At 39.4% G+C, this 22,791-nt stretch overlaps 2 protein-coding genes across 2 annotated transcripts in view; both read left to right on the forward strand.

The window, feature by feature from the left end:
- The first annotated feature begins 271 nt into the window (after nucleotides 1-271).
- LOC107599962 (RNA-binding protein EWS-like) lies at nucleotides 272-10,553 on the forward strand. The gene is made up of 15 exons (XM_016291716.1): nucleotides 272-335; nucleotides 2,603-2,639; nucleotides 2,748-2,799; nucleotides 3,566-3,725; nucleotides 5,376-5,559; nucleotides 5,964-6,229; nucleotides 6,326-6,461; nucleotides 8,205-8,242; nucleotides 8,640-8,672; nucleotides 9,265-9,377; nucleotides 9,507-9,636; nucleotides 9,736-9,849; nucleotides 9,937-10,063; nucleotides 10,197-10,294; nucleotides 10,414-10,553. The coding sequence occupies exons 1-15, from the start codon at nucleotides 320-322 to the stop codon at nucleotides 10,551-10,553; spliced, it is 1,644 nt and encodes a 547-aa protein (XP_016147202.1). The 5' UTR covers nucleotides 272-319.
- A 3,137-nt stretch (nucleotides 10,554-13,690) lies between these two features.
- Nucleotides 13,691-22,791, forward strand: part of LOC107599929 (GAS2-like protein 1) — a 23,023-nt gene continuing 13,922 nt past the window's right edge. Inside the window, exon 1 of the mRNA XM_016291665.1 lies at nucleotides 13,691-15,000. Within this exon, the coding sequence (XP_016147151.1) occupies nucleotides 14,314-15,000 (687 nt within the window). The 5' untranslated portion in view covers nucleotides 13,691-14,313. The remainder of the gene's footprint in view (nucleotides 15,001-22,791) is intronic.

The raw sequence follows: 22,791 nt of genomic DNA on the forward strand, positions 1-22,791 counted from the left end.
CTTTTATTTTGACAGCGAATAACTTCCTTTTACGGGCAAGCGCATTGGGGGAGTATCCGAATATGTTCAGTAAAACGTAATTTTAATACGCATATTTATGGATTTGTTAAACTATATCTAACTGTTTTATAGAGATTAGTAATTGATCGAATCAATTGTATAGATAATCAGGCAAATAACATGTTAATAATTACAAACAGAGATTTACATCCGCCCCCCTCTACACTCGGTTTATTGGTACGTTCCATATTGACTTCACGCATGCGCACTTGTCGCGCATGCACAGTCGTTCACATCGCGAACGTTCTCCAACGGAAAGATGGCGTCAGTCTCGAGTGAGTTTTTTTTCTCGTTTATGTCGTTTAGATTTTGTATGATTTTAGTACTTTGCAAATGCTAGAAATTGTCACAGTTGAGGTAATCGTTAAATAATGTTAAGAATTTGGGAGTTTTTGTATAACCGACATTCCTCGAGCACGCGGCCTAAGATTTGTGTTTTTAGGTCAAGGTGGTTGTTTGAAGCTAACGGATCGTTTGCTCGGCCCAACCGGTTTTAAATTTAGTTTATAGTATACTAAGAGCATAAATTCAACACACCATCTAAATAATTTACAGTAATGCGTTTTCGTGTTCTTTAAGCGCCTAAATCCAGAGCTCGTTTCAGCAAGTAAACAGTGGCTAGCAGGCGTGGTTTAAAAACTGCGGGATAAAGAGCGCAGCCACCTCGACGAACGCAATGTTTAGTGTTGGTATTGCGCTCTTGCGTTTAGTGTTGCAAAATAAACTTGCGCCTGAGATTTGGTTTCTTGCAAGTCTTGTTTTTGACGTTTTTTCATCGTCAGTTTTAGAGTTTAAAATATCGCGAATTCGTTAACGTTTAAATGCATGGTTTACTTAAAGGGGTCATATGATGTTGCTAAAAAGAACATTATTTTGTGTATTTGGTGTAATAAAATGTGTTTATGCGGTTTAAAGTTCAAAAAACTATTTTCCACATACTGTACATTATTGTTTCTCCTCTATGACCCGCCTTTCTGAAACGCGTCGATTTTTACAAAGCTCATCGTTCTGAAAAGCGAGGTGTGCTGTGATTGGCCAGCTATCCAGTGCGTTATGATTGGCCGAATACCTCAAGCGTGAGACGGAAATGTTACGTCCCTTAACATACTGTGATGCCGTGTTCGGCCGGAGCGACGAGACAAAAACATTAAAGCCCATTATAAACGAGGCATTTGTTGCATCTAGTGGGGACATAATTACAGTCTGTGAGTCAGAACAGCCGACATTGTAGTCAATCTACTCTTCCAGGATAAGGAAACAGTCCTCCATAAAATGTGCTGCACACAAATGAATATTTGGGTTGAACTGTTCTGGAACAGTGTTGTAAATACAACTTAACCACTGATTTCTAGTCGTGTCCTCTTTTGGAAGACCAAACAAAGTAGATTCGCTTTCACAACTAAACACACGGCGGGCTAGAGTGAAGGGCGGCTTGAGTGAGCGGTGGTCTGTGAGTCAGAACAGCCGACATTGTAGTCAATCTACTCTTCCAGGATAAGGAAACAGTCCTCTATAAAATGTGCTGCACACAAATGAATATTTGGGTTGAACTGTTCTGGAACAGTGTTGTAAATACAACTTAACCACTGATTTCTAGTCGTGTCCTCTTTTGGAAGACCAAACAAAGTAGATTCGCTTTCACAACTAAACACACGGCGGGCTAGAGTGAAGGGCGGCTTGAGTGAGCGGTGGCGGGCTTGAGAACGGAGCGGCCGGTGGGCTTGCGTCAACCACATGTGACGGCCCCGGGCTGGACTCCGCTTCGTCCACGGTGAAAGCCGATCAAGCGATCCACAGAGCGAAGTTGATGTATTTCCTCGGCGACCAGCATGGATCAGCTCTAGGCATGACGAAGCAGATATCGTCCTCTTTTGGAAGACCAAACAAAGTTTTCACAACAAACCACACAGCGCCTTCACGACATGGCGGCAGCAACAATACTACAGCGAGAATAGAAGTTACGCCGCCTTTCTTTGCGTGAACATTTGGGTGGCGTTATGCAAATCTCCCCACATCGTGACGTAGACATGTGGGGGCGTGTTAGAACGAGCCGTTTTAGGTAGGCGTGGCTGACTCTTAACTTTTATAAAGAATATCTCTTTGGATTTGAGACTTTAGTCTTTGCAACTTTACAGATCTTCTTTATGCACCAAGAGCTTGTAACACTACAAAGAGAAAGGCAAAATTGAAATCGCATCATATGGCCCCTTTAAATTTATCGCTCTTAACTAAAATCTCTAAGTGTGGTGGTTCAATATCACGGACCCCTGTTTCTTATGAATGCTTTAGTACTTTCAACAACTAGGCCTGTCTTGTTGATATAAGCTTTGTTCCAACCGAATAGCTGGAATTCAGCAGGGGCTGCACTTCATTGTCTGTGTTGAGGGGTTTGATCAAGTCATGCATGTTTCTCCCATCGTTTTTGGACTATAATAAAACGCTAGATGTGCAGTCAGTATGCATCTATGTTTCCCTGATGTTATGCAGCTCTAACTGTGTTTGCAGGAAATCTAACCTTTTGTAATCATTTACTTCCCTGTAGATTATAGCAGCTACAACCAGGCTGGTGCACAGCAGTCGTAAGTCCTCCATTAACATGCTGTATACCTTAACACAATGCATACTTTTCATTATCTAAAAATATATATATATAACAAAACATACATAAAATGCACATTTTTACACAGGTATGGCTCATACACCACCCCACCTACTCAGGGCTATGGACAGACTGCACAGGTAAGCCTAAACTCCTCAAACACACAAATTCCCACACACATGCTGTGTATTTGTTTGATGATAATTTATAGTTTTCATGTAACGTCACATCCTTACAGGAATGCCCACCTAGAGGGCAAAACAAGGCTTTCGTCCATTGACAGCTGCGTTTTCTTTGTTTAAAAAAAAAAAAAAATTTAAGGTTTGCGTCAAGTAGCATGAAACCAATATTAAAAGGCCAAATTCAGTATACAACTTACTGATGATGCATACTTTGTACAGGCAAGCAGATAGACCCAGAATATAAACGCAATGCACAGTTTCACATTAAAGGGTTTTCCATAGAAAACCATTATAATAAAAAATATATATAAAACACTTAGCACATTGCATTTGTTTTCCAGGCTCATATGCTTGCCTATATAAAGTATGCATCATCCGAGAGGTGTGTACTGACTTTGATCGTTTTAATGCACTTTTAAGTGTTTTTTTAAATTAAACGTTTTATATTGTTATACTGTTTTTAGTAATTGAAATATTGCAGCTGGTGCTTTAAATTGTTAACTTTTTTTTTTTTAATTCTTTTGAGAGGTGATCTAAATATTAGTGGATTGAAAACATAGTTTGTGGCTTGTGCTGCAGTTCAATGGATGTTTTGCCCTCCAGGTCTTCACGGCAGTCATGTGACTAAAAACTATGAATTGAGCAATCCTGGTTGTTGTATCTGATGTTTTACGTGTCAAGGAGATTCCAGTGGCATTTAATTCAGCAAAACTTTTTATAAAAGGGTTATTCTCAGCAAGATTATGGCTCATATGCTCAACCCGCCGCTGCACCTGAGTCCACCTACAGTCAGGCAGCGCCCTCTGCTGGAGCGTATGCACAGCAGCAGTATGGATCCTCATATGGACAAGCAGCAGCAACAACTGCTGCAGCAGCAGCACCAGGTCTGTAGACAAAGCTTATGGCGCTTTTCCACTGCATGGTACGGCTCACTGCTGAGTTGTTTTCCACTAGGTACAGTACCTGGAACTTTTTTCAGTACCACCTCGGCTGAGGTTCCAAGCGAGCCGTACCGTTACCAAAATGTGATGTGTAAACCCTGCTGATCACTGATTGGCTGGAGAGAATCGTCACTACCTGCATCATTGAACTTGCGACACGGAACACCAGACCCGCTAGATTTAAATCAGAGTGCACCTTTTTTTAAACAATCAAAAACTGGCTGTTCCGTGGTCTGTTGAGGAAGTACAGACGTTCCTCTCGTTGATAGCTGAGGAGCGGATCCAGCGAGAGCTTGATGGGGCGATGCAGAATGAAAACGTTTTTCATGAGGTCGCTCAGCTCTTGGCCGTGACGTGTATAATCCCACTCACTTAAAGCGGTACTAAACTGCAGTGGAAATGTAAACCGAGCCGAGTCGTACCACTCAGTGGAAAAGCGCCGTTTTCACTATTTACACCAGTATATTTGCCTGTTAGTCATAGTGACTGGATCATGACTGCGCAGATTTGAAATGTCCCAGAGTTCACCCAAAAAGTTTACTCGCCCTCAGGCCCTCCAAAATGTAGAGTTTTTCTTAATTGGAACAGATTTTGAGAAATTTAACTTTACATAACTTGCTCAACAATTAATCCTCTGCAGTGAATGGGTGCCATCAGAATGCAATTTCAAACAGCTGATGAAAACGATCCACAAGTAATCCATTTGACTCCAGTCCATCAATTTAAGTCTTGTGAAGGGAAAAGCTGCATGTTTATAAGAAACAAAACCATCGTTAAGGTGTTTGCTGCTTCTGACCGAAATACGAGTAATCCATATAATAATGCTTCCTCCAGTGGAAAAAGTCCAGCCCCTGTTGTCCTTTTGCATCAAAAACCACCAACATATTTGTTTACAACTATTTTGGACTGTTTTTGCTGTAAATGGTGCCTCAGCTGTGCATATTTCTCCTGATTCAGAGAAGATTATTATTATTTTCATTGGAGCATGCCATATTATGAATAGAGGGACCTGTATTTTAGCTGGAAGCAATGGTTTGAAGTTAATATCTCGATGGTTTTTACAATCATGCAGTTTTTCACTTTACAAGAACATTATTTGATGGATTGGTGTCATGTGGATTGTGATTTTTATCAGCTGTTTGAACACTCATTCTGATGGCACCTATTCAGTGCAGAGGATCCATTGGTTGATGTAATTGATTTTTTAATTTCTCAATTTTCTCTTAAAATTCCTTTAAAGCACAATTTTCTATACTTTAAGTGTGATTTTCTGTTTGTTTGTTTTCTTTTTAGAAATGCAGAGACCAACAAGCTTTGTGGGGAAATTTGCAAGCAATGCAAAGTGTCTTAGTGTATTACTGTTAAAAGGATCTGAAAAAGTAGATTTCTTGCAAGAACACTGAAATTGCAAATGTGTGTTGACATTTTTGACTTTGGTACTTCCCACGCCTTTTAGTTGTTTGGCTTGGAAATTCCTGCTTTCTAAATTGCACCATTTTAGTTCTCTTGTACACATGGTCATGCTGTGTTTATTCAGGTGCACATAGAAGATGATTCTCAAAACTAATGTTAAATCATTATTCTCCCTCTCAGCTGCATATGGAACAGCACAGCCAGGAGCTTATAGTCAGCCTGCGCAGAGTTACGGGGCCAGCAGCTACACCAGCTCCACTGCGGCCCCTGCCACCCAGGCCTCCTATGGCTCCCAGCCCGGATATGCCACCCAGCCGGCCTATTCTGGCTACAGTCAGCAGCCTGCTGCCTCCGCTCCTCAGAGGTAACTGGACCGTCTCCTAGAGCATCACATCAACAGGATGCTGTTATGGAGCCTCCCACAGTATTTCCATATGCTGTTCTTTCTTCATGCTGAACTTCACTTGAAATACACAGTTCCCATGCAAATCCCCTATTTCTTTCTGTAGTGAATGAGTAAGATCAAAGAGGCTGTTTATGCTAATATGCTGATATTTCTAATATGTAACATTTCTTAATATTATCGGTTGAAAACAGTTGTGCATATCTTTTGTGGGAATAGTTTTGCATGAAGAGAAAGTTCAAAAGGACAGCATTTATTTAAATTATGTAAATCTTAACTTTGTTTTGATTAATTTAACGTGTCCTTTTAAATGGTATGTACAGTGTGCACACATCTTTCAAAAGTTGAATTTATTTGTATTGCAGCTATAGTGCAAGTGGCCAGCCGGCCTACAACCAAGGTGCCTATTCCCAGCCTGGAGCTTATTCTCAGCCTCAGGGTGGGTACCAGGCTCAGCAGCCAGGCTATGGGCAACAGCAGCAGAGCAGCTATGGGCAGGGACAGCCACCTCAGCAGCACCAGCAAGGCACACCTGCTGCCTACCCCCCTCAGGGGAACAGTTCTTACGGACAACCTCAGTACGGCCAGCAGAGTGCATCACAAAACGATTACAACCAGCAAAGCCCTTATAGTAAGTTTTTCACCATTTTACAGTGATTTTGTTAATTTTCTAGTCCGTTTCTTATCAAGTTAAGGCCATATGCTTAGTGCGTGATCTCTCCTGTAGGCAGTTACAGTCAGAGTGGCGTGAGCGGAGGCTACCCAGGGTCGCAGCAACGGGGTGGATACCCAGGAGATTCCGGCAGAGATGGTTATGATCGAGGTCCTCGTGGGCGTGGGGGTATGGGCCGCGGAGGCATGGGGTAAGTTCAGACTTTAATGTAACTAACTGTTCATTGCTCTCCTGCTCGCTCATTTCACTGAGCGGAATCACTCATCACAGGAAGGGTTGTATGTACAGGTGTCCAAGAAGAGTGGAGTATCTTGTGTAGTTAATCCAACCGTTATTTGATTTGAAGAGGTTTCTATGATACCACAAAGGTATTGTTGCAGGGATGTTTTATTTTGGTCTTACATATTGCAAACATTTATTTTTATGATTACAATTTTGAGGGGCATTTAATGCTTATCCTAAGACTGAGGAATTAATTTATTTGTTCTCACAAAGCTCACAGCTTACTGGTCTTTGCCTTTTCTTTACTCACGGTTATTTCAAGTGTGGCAGCGTATCGAAGATTTGAGGGTTTTTTTTGCTGAGGTCTTTTATTAAACCAATTTCTTGTTGCAGTAAGCTGCCTACGAAATTAACAACATTTTGGTTTTTCAAAAGCTGTATGAGGATCTGTACTGCTGTTGAGTTTGAATGGGGATATGGAAAAATTAGCAAACACGCATCAAGTCTTGGACAAATGAGTAGTTTACTGTATAATTATCGCAGCAGATGGTGGCACACGATCATGGGTGTTTAAGTTTTGTCCTTATTTACTGGGTTTAAAATGTTGAATGGAGGTTTGTCAATTGAAAGTATGCAGAAAGTAATCTGGTTTCAAAATGGTGAATGTTAGCAGAAGCGATGGTTCAACGTTGGGGGAAAAATTGATAATTTATATAAAATGGTTGGAGTAACCTTGAACAAAATCCTGGAATGTTTAATGGACACGCATACAATGAAATACTTTGGTAACCAGAGGTAAGAATTTTTTTTATGCATAAACAGTTCTTCAAACACTTCTCAGGAGGTGGTTTTTGTTAACCTGTAAAACTAAGTATTCACTGACTCCAAACAAAAAAGGAAAATCCAGTTATTTCTGGTCCAACTGAACTTGTTTCAAGGGATGGTGAGCATGCTATTAAACATTTCTGATATTTAAATTTTATACACTTTCATGTACTTGAATATTTGTGAACTGTTTTCTCATTTCAAAGGTCTTGTTTTAACATTCTTTGTCACATTTATACGCTGCAGGTATCAGAGATCGATGTAAGAACAGCAGTACTTATTCTTTAAGTACCTTTTTCCATTTGAAAGGCGACAACTCAAAGAACCATGGGGAATTTTCTTGATTTTGTTATCTGCCTAATGTTTGGATAATTTTTACCAGCATATTTGTGATTTTCTTTTTGTATACTTCTCACACTTTGTAAACATTTGTACTATATATTGAGTGTACTTTTGTTCAATACTGATGTTTTATTGGTTTTTGTTTTTTTTGGGGGATTGAAATAGCTAAAGGGATTTTTCCAACTAACAGGATTGCTGTATTTACAATTTGCCGCCTCATACATTTTATACTGGTTGCAGCCCAAAGCATGAGGCTCCAAGCTAACTTGGCAATTCATCCCATTTTAAAAAAGGTTTACAAAAAGGAAATGTATTTATTTCTGGTCCTATGTGGATGTCTTTTTACATTATGTGCAACCAAACTGTTAAGTACCATATAACATGTTATAGAAGTCATGAAGCAGCCCAATTAGCTACTAAAATACACTGTACATTTATCACATGGGGCATTTGCAAGGTTAGAGGGAGATATTGTGTTCATTTCCTACTCAAGTCCTATGGTTGGAGACTAAAAGGAATATCGCCTTCATATCTTCATGTTTAGCATCGCTGGAGACCGAGGGGGCTTCAATAAGCCTGGTGGTAAGTTCCTAAAGCGTATTCCATTGGCTAGTCCACTCGAGTTAATGTAGAGGCCATTCACGCCTATGTGTCCTTAAAAGATTTCATTTGGTGTGCCACTTTTGACCAAAAAAAAGAGTGTCCTAATGGTTTATATTTGGATTTCTTCAAAAGTTGAGACGTGTCCTTTGACAGAAGCGTCTTTTTTATTATTTTTTTTATTCTGCATCTTTTCCCATTTCATTCCGAGACTCTATTGTGGTCAAGGTTATTTTGAAAATGGTCATATCTTAATGTATTTAATACTGCTCACAAGTTTTTTTTTGTCTTGGCAGATGGTCAGGTTTGCTTTTAACATGTTATGTCATTGTCTAATAGTGTTTTTGTCTTTCTCTGCTTTGATCCATGGAAAACTCAGAAGGCATGAGGGGTGGAATGGATCGTGACAAGGGTATGTGCTGTAAATGATCCCCCTGTCTTTTAATGTTCACTGCAGATAAAAAGTTTGATGCCTTTTCAATCTTTTAAAACAAAGATGGTGTAATTTGTACAAAAGTGACAGTAAAGACATGTTACAGTGCTGTTCTTTTGAATGCTCATTCAAATAATCTTGAAAAAATTAATGAACGCAGAGTTTCCACAAAAATGTTAAGCAGCAACAACTGTTGGACATTGATAAATGTTTCTTGAGCACCAAATCAGCATATTAAAATTATTTCTGAAGGATCATGTAACACTGAAGACTGTAGTAATTGTTGCTGAAGGTTTGGCTTTGCCATCACAAGTTATTTTTAAAAGATATTAAAATAGAAAACTGGTATTTTTAATTGTAACTTCAAATATTGCCAAAAATATTTCAAATTTTTCTCTTTTTTTTGGGATCAAATGAATGCATCTTTGAGTAGCACAGGAAGCTTCTTTCAAAATATTTGACTAACTCCACATTTTTTAACCAAAGTGCAAGTTAACATAGTGTAGTTAAATGTATTACAAATATATCTTGGATGAAAGTGGTAAATTTGATTCTCTCCCACAAACACCAGGGCATCCAGGAGAACAGGACTCTGAGAACAGCACCATCTACATCACAGGCCTCACTGAGAATGCCACTCTACCAGAGATGGCCGACTTCTTCAAACACTGTGGAGCGATTCGGGTGAGGAGCTTCATAACTAGATTAATTTTGAATAACAATGCCTTTTATCATCAGATTTCAGCTGTTGTAGTGGCTGCTTTGACAGTTTCCATTTTTCGTAGCCATCTTGACGATTTTTGTTTCTCATAGATAAATCGGCGTTTAAATCAACCAGCCATAAACATCTACACCGATAAAGACACTGGCAAACCAAAGGGAGATGCCACACTCTCCTATGAGGAACCTGCCTTTGCCAAAGCTGCTGTTGAACACTTTGATGGTTGGTTTCTCCGATTATTTTCATCTGCTGTGGATATTGCTTTACATTTATTCTCTTTTAAACATATTCTCAAACATTAACATGTTGCTCATACTTCAGGTAAGGAGTTCCAGGGCCGGAGGTTAAAGGTCTCTATGGCTCGCCGGAAGCCCATGATGGGGGGTATGAGAGGTGGAATGCCAATGAGAGGTGGCCCTGGGATGGACCGTGGAGGTATGATCAATCCTTAAGCCCGCAGGAGTCCTTCAGGTGGGAAGTGTAACTGTATTGTAACAGTGGCTTTGTTTTGTATGCCAACAGGTATGGGAAGAGGAGGGGAGAGAGGTGGTTTCCCTCCTCGTGGAGGCCCTCGAGGTGGAATGGGTTGGAACGGGCCTCCAGGAGGCAATGTGCAGAAGAGAGCTGGAGACTGGGAATGTCCCAACGCGTGAGTGAAACAAACTGTTTTGAAGCAACCGAATTATGATGCATCTTTTGCAATACGTGAGGCCTGCTGTCTAAGCATTAAAAAAGTGTTGACGTCTATTTTTCTGGCTATCCATCTCGTATCTCAAATACAGTGGGTGTGGAAATCAGAACTTCTCCTGGAGAACGGAGTGTAACCAATGTAAAGCTCCAAAACCTGAAGGCCTAGGAGCTCCTCCTTTCCCTCCTGCAGGTACACGCAGATTGACCATCTTCCCTCATCAGCTGATGATCTCTAAAAGTGTCTGTGATCGAGATTTGTGTTGATGTGTAACAGAAAAAAAGCGTGATTTGTTTTAATTGTATTTTCAGGCGGTGATCGTGGCAGGGGTGGAATGAGGGGCGGCAGAGGAATGGATCGTGGTGGTCCGGGGGGCATGCGTGGAGGCTGGGGGGGGGATCGCGGCGGGTTCAGAGGGGGCCGGGGGGGGATGGACAGGGGGTGTGGCTGACTCTTAACTTTTATAAAGAATATCTCTTTGGATTTGAGACTTTAGTCTTTGCAACTTTACAGATCTTCTTTATGCACCAAGAGCTTGTAACACTCCAAAGAGAAAGGAAAAATTTAAATCGTATCATATGACCCCTTTAAATCTGCAGTTGGCTTGTTTGGTGATGTACTGCAAAAACATCCAAGCAAAAGTGATTCTTAAAATAGGATGACACTAGGGAGGGAAGCTGGACACTTGAGTTTTCATCATAAGGATAATTTCTAGCATTAACATTACAATACATTAGTGAGACACATTCGGAAGGATTATATTTAACCATGACATTTAGATACTATTTCAATCATTTTGCCTTCTCATTCACAGCATGTGCCCTATAGTGTGGCTTTGACCTATGATTGTTAAGAGTTGAGTTTCTGAAGACAGACTTTCAGTTGTCCTACAGCCATTGAACTTAGTGGTTAATGGAGATGAATGAGTGCTGATTAACATCATGATGATGTCCTCATGTCTGTCTTTTGTCTGCCTATTCAGAATGGTCCCTTTCATTTGCTGATGACCAAGACCATTGGCAGAGTAGTGCGAATGAGCCTGGACTAAAGTTTTGGAGCCCAAACTGGAACAAACAGGAACCTGTTGGATAACCACATTAATTTAATTTGACAGACTTGATTAAAGTTTGGCAATGAGAGTTTTTGGGAATGTGGATCAAGCAAAGATTGACGTTACTGAGCAATGGAGCAGATAAAGTGGCAAACACTTTTGTAAAAAGTAAGTTTTCTCACTGATTGATGATCAAAAAGAGATTATCTTTAAAGTTCTACAGTCATCTTTACACAAGTACAGCAAGATTTTATTTTATTTTTTTAAGTTTATATATGACACCCAAACACACAACAAATATTTATTTCACGGCCCTCAAAAATACTTCACTCACTAATCTATACAGGTGCATCTCAATAAATTAGAATGTCGTGGAAAAGTTCATTTATTTCTGGCAACATACCGGCGCTACTTGCACGTCTCAAAAATTACTCCGCGGTTTCGCATTATAGTAACGCGAGTAATGTTTGTGCAGAAAACATTGGTCGGACTCGGAGCAACAATGAACAGTAGTAAAAGCTAAGAGCTGGTTGAAATTGTATCTAAATATGTTTCCTAACAAGTCACTAAATGGTTTGAATGGCAGATAGACATATATAAAATAACATTGTACGTAAATTGACTATTTTTAGCGGAAGATTTAAGGTAATGTAAACAACATAATATGTATAACAATAATAATAATTACTAAATAAATCAAAATGTAATGTCATTGCATTTATTTATTTGGTAAATGGTTGTATAAATAAACGGGATAGTGTAGTCAATCGGTCATCATGGTACAATAGGCCTTCCCTCCACTTTGCGTCGCCTGACTGTACATTATCCTTATATTGACCCTGCCGCAGTTTATCACATGAAGGTAGTATGTTTAATTACATACATCACAGTTAATTTGAGTTTGATTGATGTAGTCAGACTACTGCGGTAGGCCAGCCTCCACTTTGAAAAACACGGTCATCCTAGCCGCCACGTTATTTTGTGGTGGGCGCATATAATACTCGTTACGGTAATAGCGTGTAAAAACCCAGATCAGACGAAAAGTGATCTTTTGCTTTCATTTATTGAGCCAGTTTCTCTGTCAATGATGAATGAATGAATTAATCAATTAAAAAAAGGTCTTATATGAAAGATAAATAAATAAAAAGTTTTAAAAACGGTCTGATACCATGAAAATTAATTTGAGTTATAATTACATGTAGAATTGCCAAGTAATATGAAAACAGCTGTCTGATGAGAAATAACAAAATAAAAGCCTTTTAAAAACTTGCAAAAATTTATTTTTATCTGTAAATTCACATAGTTTTAAAAAGAAAATTCCTTGTTTCTCCATAAAAGTTTCACTTTAGATAAACAGTACACCAGTATGTCATTCCCCCAATGTCAGGACTGTCTGATGTCCTCGTATATGACCAGTTTGTCTTTGATTTCAGATAGCTCTAAAAAGAAAACTCCCTGTTTTCACAAACCAGTTTCAATTCAGATTGACAGCCCATTACCCCAGGGTGTCACTCAGCCAGTTTCAGGACTGTCTGATATTGTATTACAAAATAAAAGCCCTCCAAAAACTCATATATGACCAGTTTTGTCTTTGATTTGGATAGCTCTAAAAAGAAAACTCCCTGTTTCCACAGACTAATTTCAATTCAGATTGACAGTCCATTACACCAGGGTGTCCCTCAGCCAGTTTCAGGACGATCTGATGTTGCATTACATAATAAAAGCCCTCCAAAATATCATGACCTACCTGTTCTGCCTGTGAATTTTAATGGCTCTAAAAAGGAAACTCCCTGTTTCCACAGACTAATTTCAATTTAGATTAGAAGTCCAGTACCTCAGGGTGTCCCTTAGCCAGTTTCAAGACGATCTGATATTGCATTACATAATAAAAGCCCTCTAAAAACTCATATTCTACCTGTTCTGCCTGGTGATTTTGAATAGCTCTAAAAAGAAAACTCAGTTTCCACAGACCAGTTTCAATTCCGAATATTAGTACACCACCCCAGAGTGTCACACCCACAAATGTCTGGATCTGACGTGTAATTACAAAATTGGCAATATGAATGTAATATAACTCAACAAATACATTTTCATGTTATCAGACCGTTTTTTAAACTTTTGATTTATTTATTTATCTTTCATATCAGACCTTTTTTTTTATTCATTCATGCATTCATCATTGACAGAGAAACTGGCTCAATAAATGAAAGCAAAAGATCACTTTTCGTCTGATCTGGGTTTTTACACGCTATTACCGTAACGAGTATTATATGCGCCCACCACAAAATAACGTGGCGGCTAGGATGCCCATGTTTTTCAAAGTGGAGGCTGGCCTGACCGCAGTAACATATTGCATGATCAAAGTCGCACTGATTAAACCTGATTTTTTTTCCCCCAACTGTGAAGCAATCACAGGATCCCTGTTCCCACCAACGAACATGCAAATTGAAGATATGATAAGCAAAAGCAACATCCTCGTTTCTATTTTCGCTCGACTGCACAACAGTAACTTTTTGAATAAAAATGATGGGTATCAACCGAATGTCAGATGCAAATTTGAACGGTTTGGCCGTTGGTAGCTGCCTGGGCAACTGAAATAAAGGGAATGCACAGGGATAAACTTGCCGTTGATCCTCTAATAATGAGATGTGACTCGATGTATAAGCCACTGCATCTCGACGCGTTGTGCAGGAGGCGGCGCATAGGACGGTCGCATCATTTCCAACCGACGAAGATTATTATTAAAGTGCCCCAGTAGACCGGGTCTGCCTTCCTGCCTCAATCGGCCATGCGTCCTCCGAATGAACGAATGAATAAACGAGGCGTTGCGGAGCGCTGGTAGCCAATGTGGATGCTCCTCATGCACTACGATAGCGCGTCGAGCTGTCATGTACTGATAATCGTCCTGTTTCGCTCCGGACTTCCACAGGGGGAATGAGTAATCGTTATGTGGTCATTGAAGGAGGCGGGTATCTCACCGACATCCGGAATCCATCGCGGAATCCCACAGCTGTACCGCGGCGCTGCGAGTCAAAGCGGCCCGCTTTAGGAGCTCCTACCGCGCGTCGTTATGCCATTCCCAACGCTGTTTCTGGAGGATCGCTGTACGACACAGTCGTGCGTCATTTCGTGCCTTGATTGATACGCGTTTTCCCGTAATATGGCCGATCAGAGCAACATTCAATCCGCCGCCTCCAAAAGCATCAGGCCGTTCAAATCCAGCGAGGAATACCTGTATGCCATGAAGGAGGATCTGGCTGAATGGCTGAACACGCTGTACGATCTGGACATCACGGCGGACACTTTTATGGAGGGTCTGGAGACCGGCTGCGCGCTCTGCCGGCATGCAAACAACGTGAACCGCGCCGCCCTCGAATTCAAGACCAAGTATCCAGATGCGGCGCTTTCGCTGCGGATACCCAGCAAGGACGTGGTCTTCCAGTCGAGGAACGTCATACCGGGCTCGTTTTTGGCCAGAGACAACGTGTCCATCTTCATCGGCTGGTGCAGGCAGGAGCTCTGGATCAAAGATGTGCTCATGTTCGAGACCAACGACCTGGTGGAGAGGTGCAACGAGAAAAACTTCGTGCTGTGCCTGCTGGAGGTGGCTCGCCGGGGGGCCAAATTTGGCATGCTGGCCCCCATGTTGATTCAACTCGAGGAGGAGATCGAGGAGGAGATACGGGACCAGGAGAACCTGACGGAGGCTCTGGGGGAGTCGCAGAGCCCGCCGAGCAGGACGTACAGCCGCAAGGAGAGCATCGGCGAGCCCGACCCAGAGCTGCTGGCCCGCTGGCAGCAGCAGCAGAAGAGAGTTCTGCTGGAAATGCGCAACCTGGACGAGCTGGTGAGTTTGACAGGTTTTGGCATCTCAGACAGGTGCATAATAATAGCAACTGGTGGGTTATTAATAATCTGGTTAGATGGTGTTCAGCGTCTTAAAAAACCTTTTTAATAGTTAAAACATCCTTCATGTCAGAACTCAGAAATGTATGTAATGTGTCATGGAAAGTTCTGGTGTCAGTGTTATTTATATGGACCAGAAATGGCGTAGGCTAACAAAGGTTACCTCGTTCAGTGCTTCTACATACAGTAGATATAAGTGGATTTTCTGTCAACTCTTGACTTGCACTGCATTCAACTTTTACCTTCAATGGCTTTTCAGTACATCTCAAATGTCAGCCATGGAAGAACAACCCAATGCATCTCATTAAACTAATACATTAAACATGGGACAAAATATGGCTTCACCTAACATAAAAATAGCAACATTTATTCTTTGAAATGATTAATAGAATGTTCTTCTGGCACAATGAACACCAAAGTACTGTTTATTTCCATTTTCTTTTTATTTGAATGGCTACCCTATTTAACTATATAACTTTGCAGTTTCTTTGTCACATAGAAATAAATTAGATATTTAACATTTAAAAATGATTTTGTTGTTTTAAGTAATTGTGACTTAATTCTTTTGTCACAACCATGTGTCAAATAATTCATAACTAATGAAGAAAATTAGTTTGAAATCATATAAATTAATTTATATAAATATTAACCATGTGTCAAATCCCCCATAACCAGTTAAGAAAATTAGTTTGAAACCATCTAAATTCATGAATTAAACCATCTAAATTAATTTATTGAAGTGAATGCCAGATTTGTAAAAAAAATAAATAAAGTAATATTAACCATGTGTCAAAGCCCTCATAACTAAGGAAGGAAATTAGTTTGAAACCATCTAAATTCATTAATGGAACCATCTAAATCAGGGGTGCCCAAACTCGGTCCTGGAGGGCCGGTGTCCTGCAGAGTTTAGCTCCAACTTGCCTCAACACACCTGCTGGTAAGTTTCTAGTATGCCTATAAGAGCTTGATTAGCTGGTTCAGGTGTGTTTAATTGAGGTTGGAGCTAAACTCTGCAGGACAACGGCCCTCCAGGACCGAGTTTGGGCACCCCTGATCTAAATAAATTTACTGATGTGAATACCTGATTTGTTAAATATTTATAATTTGTAATTATGATTTTCTTATGGTTTCAGCCCATATTGAGTGAAAACATCTTTTGTGAGAAAATGTAAGCAGGAGGTTTCATCCAAACATACCTCTGACCCTGCTGATTGGATTACTTTTATTTGCTCAGTTTTGTAACCTGTTTCATCCCACTGATTCAGTGATTGACATTATCTGGTCTTGAGAGTGGATCTTTGTATTTGTGTGTGTGCTGGATGAAAGGTCAGAAAGTGTGTGATTTGTATTGGTGTGTTACATCTGAGTCTGCACATTTTCTTTTACCCTGGTCATGACCATCCATGCCATATCTCGCATATGTGTGTTCTTGAGGGTGAAAGGTTGTTCCTTAAAGGAACACTCCACTATTTTTGAAAATAGGCTCATTTTCAAACTCCCCTAGAGTTAAACAGTTGAGTTTGACCATTTTCGAATCCATTCAGCCGATCTCCGGGTCTGGCGGTAGCACTTTTAGCTTAGCTTAGCATAGATCATTGAATCTGATTAGACCGTTAGCATCTCGCTCAAAAATGACCAAAGAGTTTCTATATTTTTCCTATTTAAAACTTGACACTTCTTTAGTTACATTGTGTACTAAGACCAACAGAAAATGATATTACGCAGCGCCTGAAAATAGTCCCAGCTAGGTAACGTCCAATAAGCCTATATTCAGGCACTGCGTAATATCATTTTCTGTTGGTCTTAGTACACAATGTAACTAAAGAAGTGTCAAGTTTTAAATAGGAAAAATATAGAATCTCTTTGGTCATTTTTGAGCGAGATACTAACGGTCTAATCAGATTCAATGATCTATGCTAAGCTAAGCTAAAAGTGCTACCGCCAGACCCGGAGATCGGCTGAATGGATTTGAAAATGGTAAAACTCAACTGTTTAACTCTAGGTGAGTTGGAAAATGAGCCTATTTTCAAAAATAGTGGAGTGTTCCTTTAAGGACCAGAGATATTGGATTCTGGTCTGTGTTGGGAAGTTAGTGAGATAGTTGAATATTTAAATGAACACATCATTCTTATTTGATTTATTAGCTTCTTTGCCACAGCCGCAAATATTGCTGTTTCAGAAAGATGCTTTTTCAGTTTGCACTGTGCTTTTGCTAGTCCCGATAGTCTGCTCTCACCCGATTATTCTGACATCAAAATGTTTAGGGAACAACAGGGGAAAATTTGCAATCTCCCACAAGCTCTGGTGCACAGGGACTTAATTTGACTGCATCCCATTTACTGTGTGCCACTGGACAGCTGTGGTTATTTCCCTGTAAAAGTCCCTCTCTTCACTTATATCAGCACTTTTCACATTTATGCTCTGATCAGCAATGTAAATTTCACCACTTAAATCCACCAACTGTCAACATCATCCTAAAGATCAATATTTAAAGAATTAAGTTGTCAGTGTTGGTCCATCATAGAAACAGTAGTGAGCCCTTGTGAGCGTGTAAGCACCTTTTTCCCTGAGCGTGAACTGCTAGCATCAGCATGAGTTGAGGCAGGGTGAAGAAACAGTAAACGTCAGGTGCTGTTACATCAGGAACTCATTCCATACAGGTTGTTAGCATTTTTTACTGAATGTAAGCCTAATGTTAAAGTATACGGGCATTGATGTATCTGGCACACTAGACACTTTGATTTGTCCCCTTGTACGGTTGACCTTGTCTGGATCATCTAACACAGCCGCTCATCTTATCTCACAAGCCATGTTGCTGAACAGAGCAGCTGGTTTTGTCCTGCAGAGACAGGGTGGATTCAGTGACAGGCAGCAAGTCCAAACATTAGATCACCCTGAAGCTCCAGGACACACTGGAGCACTCAGCAGAATTTGTCTAATCAAACACTCTCTCTCATCTTGTCTGCTTTAATATATTGCACTTTGAGATTAACTGCCCTTTGTAATTATGCGATTTCTCACAGGCTTTGTTCTCTGACAGGCAAGTTTGGACATATCTTTGTTTTGATTCATTTAGAGTTGCCATATTTTAGAGATATGTCATTCAGATACTTATGACTGGTTTGTGGGTAAATTATACTTCCACACAAATGCATTCAGACTTCCTCTCTTTCTATATATAAAGCTTGTTGTTTCATTGTTTCAGGCAATTTGATAATGCGGAAGTTCTGTGTGATTGTTGTTTCAAGTGTCATGATTTCTTTCCATCATGACACTTGCTTTTGTGCTTTCTTGATTTAGTTAATAAAACACTGTGAAAGAAGTCAAGTAAACTTAAAAAGTTGGGAATACTCAATATATCAGTAGTGTATGAGTTATCTGATGATGTAATTGATTTGTAACTTTTATTTGCATCAGGCCATATTGGATATATATCAGCCAATATTTGATATTTAATTCTGTATTCTCCTTTTCACATTTAGTTTCATGTTTTGACATCATGTAACACTTACTTACAGCTAATATTAAATAACACCGTTAAATGTAATTGTTAGCATTCATATTTTATGCGTTTCATGCGTTCATTTTTGGGCGAACTATCCCTTTAATAATATTATTTAACTAAATCTGTTTGACTACATTAGATTACACCAGCAAAAGTCATTTTAAAGTGATAGTTCACCCAAAAATGAAAATTAGCCCATTATTTACTCACCCTCAAGCCATCCTAGGTGTATATGACTTCCTTCTTTCAGATGAATCCAGTCAGAGTTATATTAAAAATGGTCTCTGATCTTCTAAGCTGTTTAATGGCAGTCAGCGGGTGTTGCAGTGCATCAGTCCAAAAGAAGTGAAATAAAGCGCATCCATCCATAAAAAAGTGCCTCACACGGCTCCGGGGGGTGAACAAAGGCCTCCTGTAGCGAATCGATGCATTTTTGTAAGAAGGAAGTCATATACACCTAGGATGCCTTGAGGGTGAGTAATTCATGGGCTAATTTTCATTTTTGGGTGAACCTAACCCTTTAATGGTCAGATCAAGTAAAATGATCTCCAACACTCTGACAACTCACATTATGGTCCCTAATTCTATCATTCTTGCCTTGATTGTAAAGTTATTTTTTCACTGTTTTTGTGAGTGCTGTTCATATGAATGTGTGGTGTAATCCAGTCTATTCATTTTTATGTTTTGGATTTAGTTTGAGGATTTTAGCTTGGTCATTTGGTTATTTTAGATTTTAATAATACATACAAACATCAAAGTCACTGTCCAAATGAAAGATTCATGATCGTAAAGTAAAACGATGACCATGAGGATTATTCTAGTTTGATCTTGTATTTCTTAAAGAGATTTCTGTGGAAACAGGATAGAAGACTTTTGTGGATGTGCTCGGCTTTAGTATTGGTAATCCTATTCATCCCTGTGGAATATGCCTGATCCTCACCGTCCATTAGTTCCTCACACATCCTCCTTCTGAAATAACATTCATGCTGCATGAGGAGAAGCAGAAGTGTCTCAAAGATATGAGTGTATTTTGAATTACACAGCTATAGTTCCTTATATAGTTCATTTTCTTCGTTACAGAAACACTGATACAAATACTCCTCTGCACCTTTCCTTCTAATGCCTTACTCATCTCTGGTGAGTTTGGCTGGAATTTTCCACTGTTGGACAGCGTGGGGGAGACAGGGCCACTGCTTCCCCCTGTGTAATGTTATTTAGTACAGCCTATTCTTGCTAAAATGTCTTGTCACAAAAATGTATCCGTATAGTCACTAACACTGTAGAACCCAACCCAAAGCTGAGAGAGAGACAGTTTTGCTCTGTCTGCTTTCTCAGCCCATTTGTCATTTGTTTGTGTTACTTCTGTCTCAGTGCATTACATCACTCGTCATATAGTTTTTTAAGATATATATATATATATATTTATAGAAAAACAAAATATTAAATGTGATAATAATAAGACAAGTCAATAGAAAATTAAACATTTTTTTGAGTTGAGTGAGCTGAATGAATGAATGGGAAGCACTGACGCAAGTAATCTGTAATCTTTAATCTATATTTAATGTCTGAAATGCCTGTCAAAGTGAAAGAAATGCTTAGAAATTGTGAATTACTCCAAAAATGAAGCAAGTTATTTACAGTGGTTTCATTTTTTTTTTGTTTCAGTGTTGCCTAGAATAACATTGTATGGCTCACAGCAATATTTTATTTTAGTTTCTTTGTCTTTTTCCATATTTCAAAAGATTTTTCCATATAAATAGATTAGATTAGATTAAATTAGGAAAATTTGATTTAAAAATGTTAAGCAAAAGTCTCAATTGTTCATTTGGTGTCATTGCCACTGATTTCCCACTGCGATTGACACTAGAGTTGAGTTAAGTATTTAAATAAATTAATAACCTCTGTATGTTTTTGTCCCTCGTGGCCTGATATAGTTTTTCCGTGACCAAATTTTATTATGGCTGAGATATGAAAATTGATTATATAATCTGTGCAGTAGATTGTGGGCAAACAGAGCGAGGAAGACTGTGTCAAAAGTTACATACTGTCGCTGGCAAGATTTTATGCCAGGTACAATTTAGGTCATGTGAATTTTTATATGCACCAGAAGGTCACCTGATGTTATAGCTTATTTTATCTCACTAACGTAGCTTCAGTTTTGTCATAATAAGGCCTCAAACTAAAGGACAAGAGTGTGATAGTCTTATGCTGAGGCTTGTGAGGAGAGCTTTCATTCTTTAGCTCTTTAGACTAGACACATTTTTTGCTTTGCCCTTGAGCACAAGCCACAACAAGCCTTTATAGTGCACTGGAGAGACTAACCTTCAGAGTTTACAAAATGTTAGTTTACTTGACTAAAAGGAAACAATCCTGTCATGGTAACTTTTTTTTTTTTTTCATATATCTTAAGTTTATCTTAAGCCCTATAGCCCAATTATTCTAAGCAGCTAGTTTGTCTGGTTAGGTCTCTCTGTTTATATGTGTGTGTGGAAATTTCAGTGGTGTTTTGATTTTTGACGGTAGAAGGACTGTCCTTTTAATTAAGGATGACAAATCAGATAAAAGATGACCGATCTGTGAGAATGCTTGTGTGCGTTCTCCACATGTTCTCCCTCTGTCTGTAAAAGTATGCTGGCTAAGCACACTACTCATCTGTGATACGATCACGGATCTCTGCTTGCTGACACTGCAAATGTCACAAATGTCCTTGTTAAAAATCCTTTTTTTCTGTAGTCGTTCTGACTTTTTTCTTCTTTCAGTAACAAAAGAAGATATATTAAAATAGGTCTCATTATTTCCTCTTTATGCATACAATGTAAATCAGTGGGGTTCAATTGGACCCCACTGAATTTCATTTGGTAATTTTTTACTTTTGAGTAAACTATGCCTTTAAGTGAAATGAAGTCTCTTCTTTTGGTTGTCTAGATATGTAAGACCTGTAAGTGACCCAGATTATCTGTGTTTTATCATTTGTTTTTTGTGTGTGATGTTGATCTTAGGTTAGTTTCAGCTGATACAGCTCAATTCAGCTTAATTCATCCCCACTGGAGATGCAAAAAAATGTTTCTTCTGTGCCAGACACCCACTGAAGCGCTGAAGCAGTATGTTAAATTCAAGACATGATCATATTTATGTTGGAACCCACCCAGTTTTCATCTCCTAGTAGTGGAATCAGATATAAACTTCTTGGCAAACAGATTTCTCATTCTTGCACAACTGAAACAACAAAGGTTTTTCTGCGAGGCCGTTTTTTTTTTTTTCAGACTTTACTCAAACAGCACCATACTGTTTAAATATTATTATTATTCAGTACAGTTTTACTGCTAAATGTGATATGAAACATTTTGAGAAACACCTGCCCTGAACACAGATATTTTGGCAAAATATAACAGCTACTACAATTTATTGGTGTCAGTCATCACCGTTTCATGAAAAAGATCATTCATCGGGCTGCTTTTGTAAGTGTGAATACAAGTCTACCACTATTTTTCACCATTTGAGAGTGTCTTTTTACACTGAACTCTTCTGAGACGCTCAGTCACGCAATTACTGAGAAACGAATCAGCTATTCCAAAACAATCCACACCCACGGCCGTTTTATATCTAACCCGGAAGGGTCCTTCACTTTTTACCCATCTGGCCTTCTCTGTGTCACCTCTGTCAAAGCATGTGTCAGTATGTGTGTGTGTATCAGGCAGCCTGGAGTTATCAGAGACGCAGATACAGCTCACTATCTCTCAGTTGCTCCATTTCCCCGTCTGCATCTCCAGGCTGACCTCGCCCAGCGCTGTATCTTTGATGCTGGCTCTCACAGTCCCATAGTGCTGCTGTGTTGGTAGTAAAGGAAGCAGGGTGATAAACAGAGTTTTCCCTCCAGACATACGCTCAGGCAAAAAAGCAGCACAGATAACAGCACTCAGGAACCAAAAACACAACATAGATGAGGTCTGAAAGCACACACAGAGTTCATGTGCATTTCCTTAAAAACAACATCATTTTTTTGTAGTGTTGTGTTCAGTCAGAATTTGTGTATTATTAGGGTTATCAATAAGCGGTTGTGAATCCTGAAAATGTATGAGTGTGAGTTTAGTTGTAGAATGCGGTAGTCACTCCCGTAAATAATCGTACTGTGTGTGAATGTAAATTTTTGCCATTTAAAACAATTGCTTTTCATTATAAATTACAATATCAGCATTGGCTTGAAAAACATTAATTCAGAAATATATA

This window comes from Sinocyclocheilus grahami, unplaced genomic scaffold, assembly GCF_001515645.1.
Source record: "Sinocyclocheilus grahami isolate Dianchi unplaced genomic scaffold, SAMN03320097.WGS_v1.1 scaffold275.1, whole genome shotgun sequence".
Classification (NCBI taxonomy): Eukaryota; Metazoa; Chordata; class Actinopteri; order Cypriniformes; family Cyprinidae; genus Sinocyclocheilus; species Sinocyclocheilus grahami.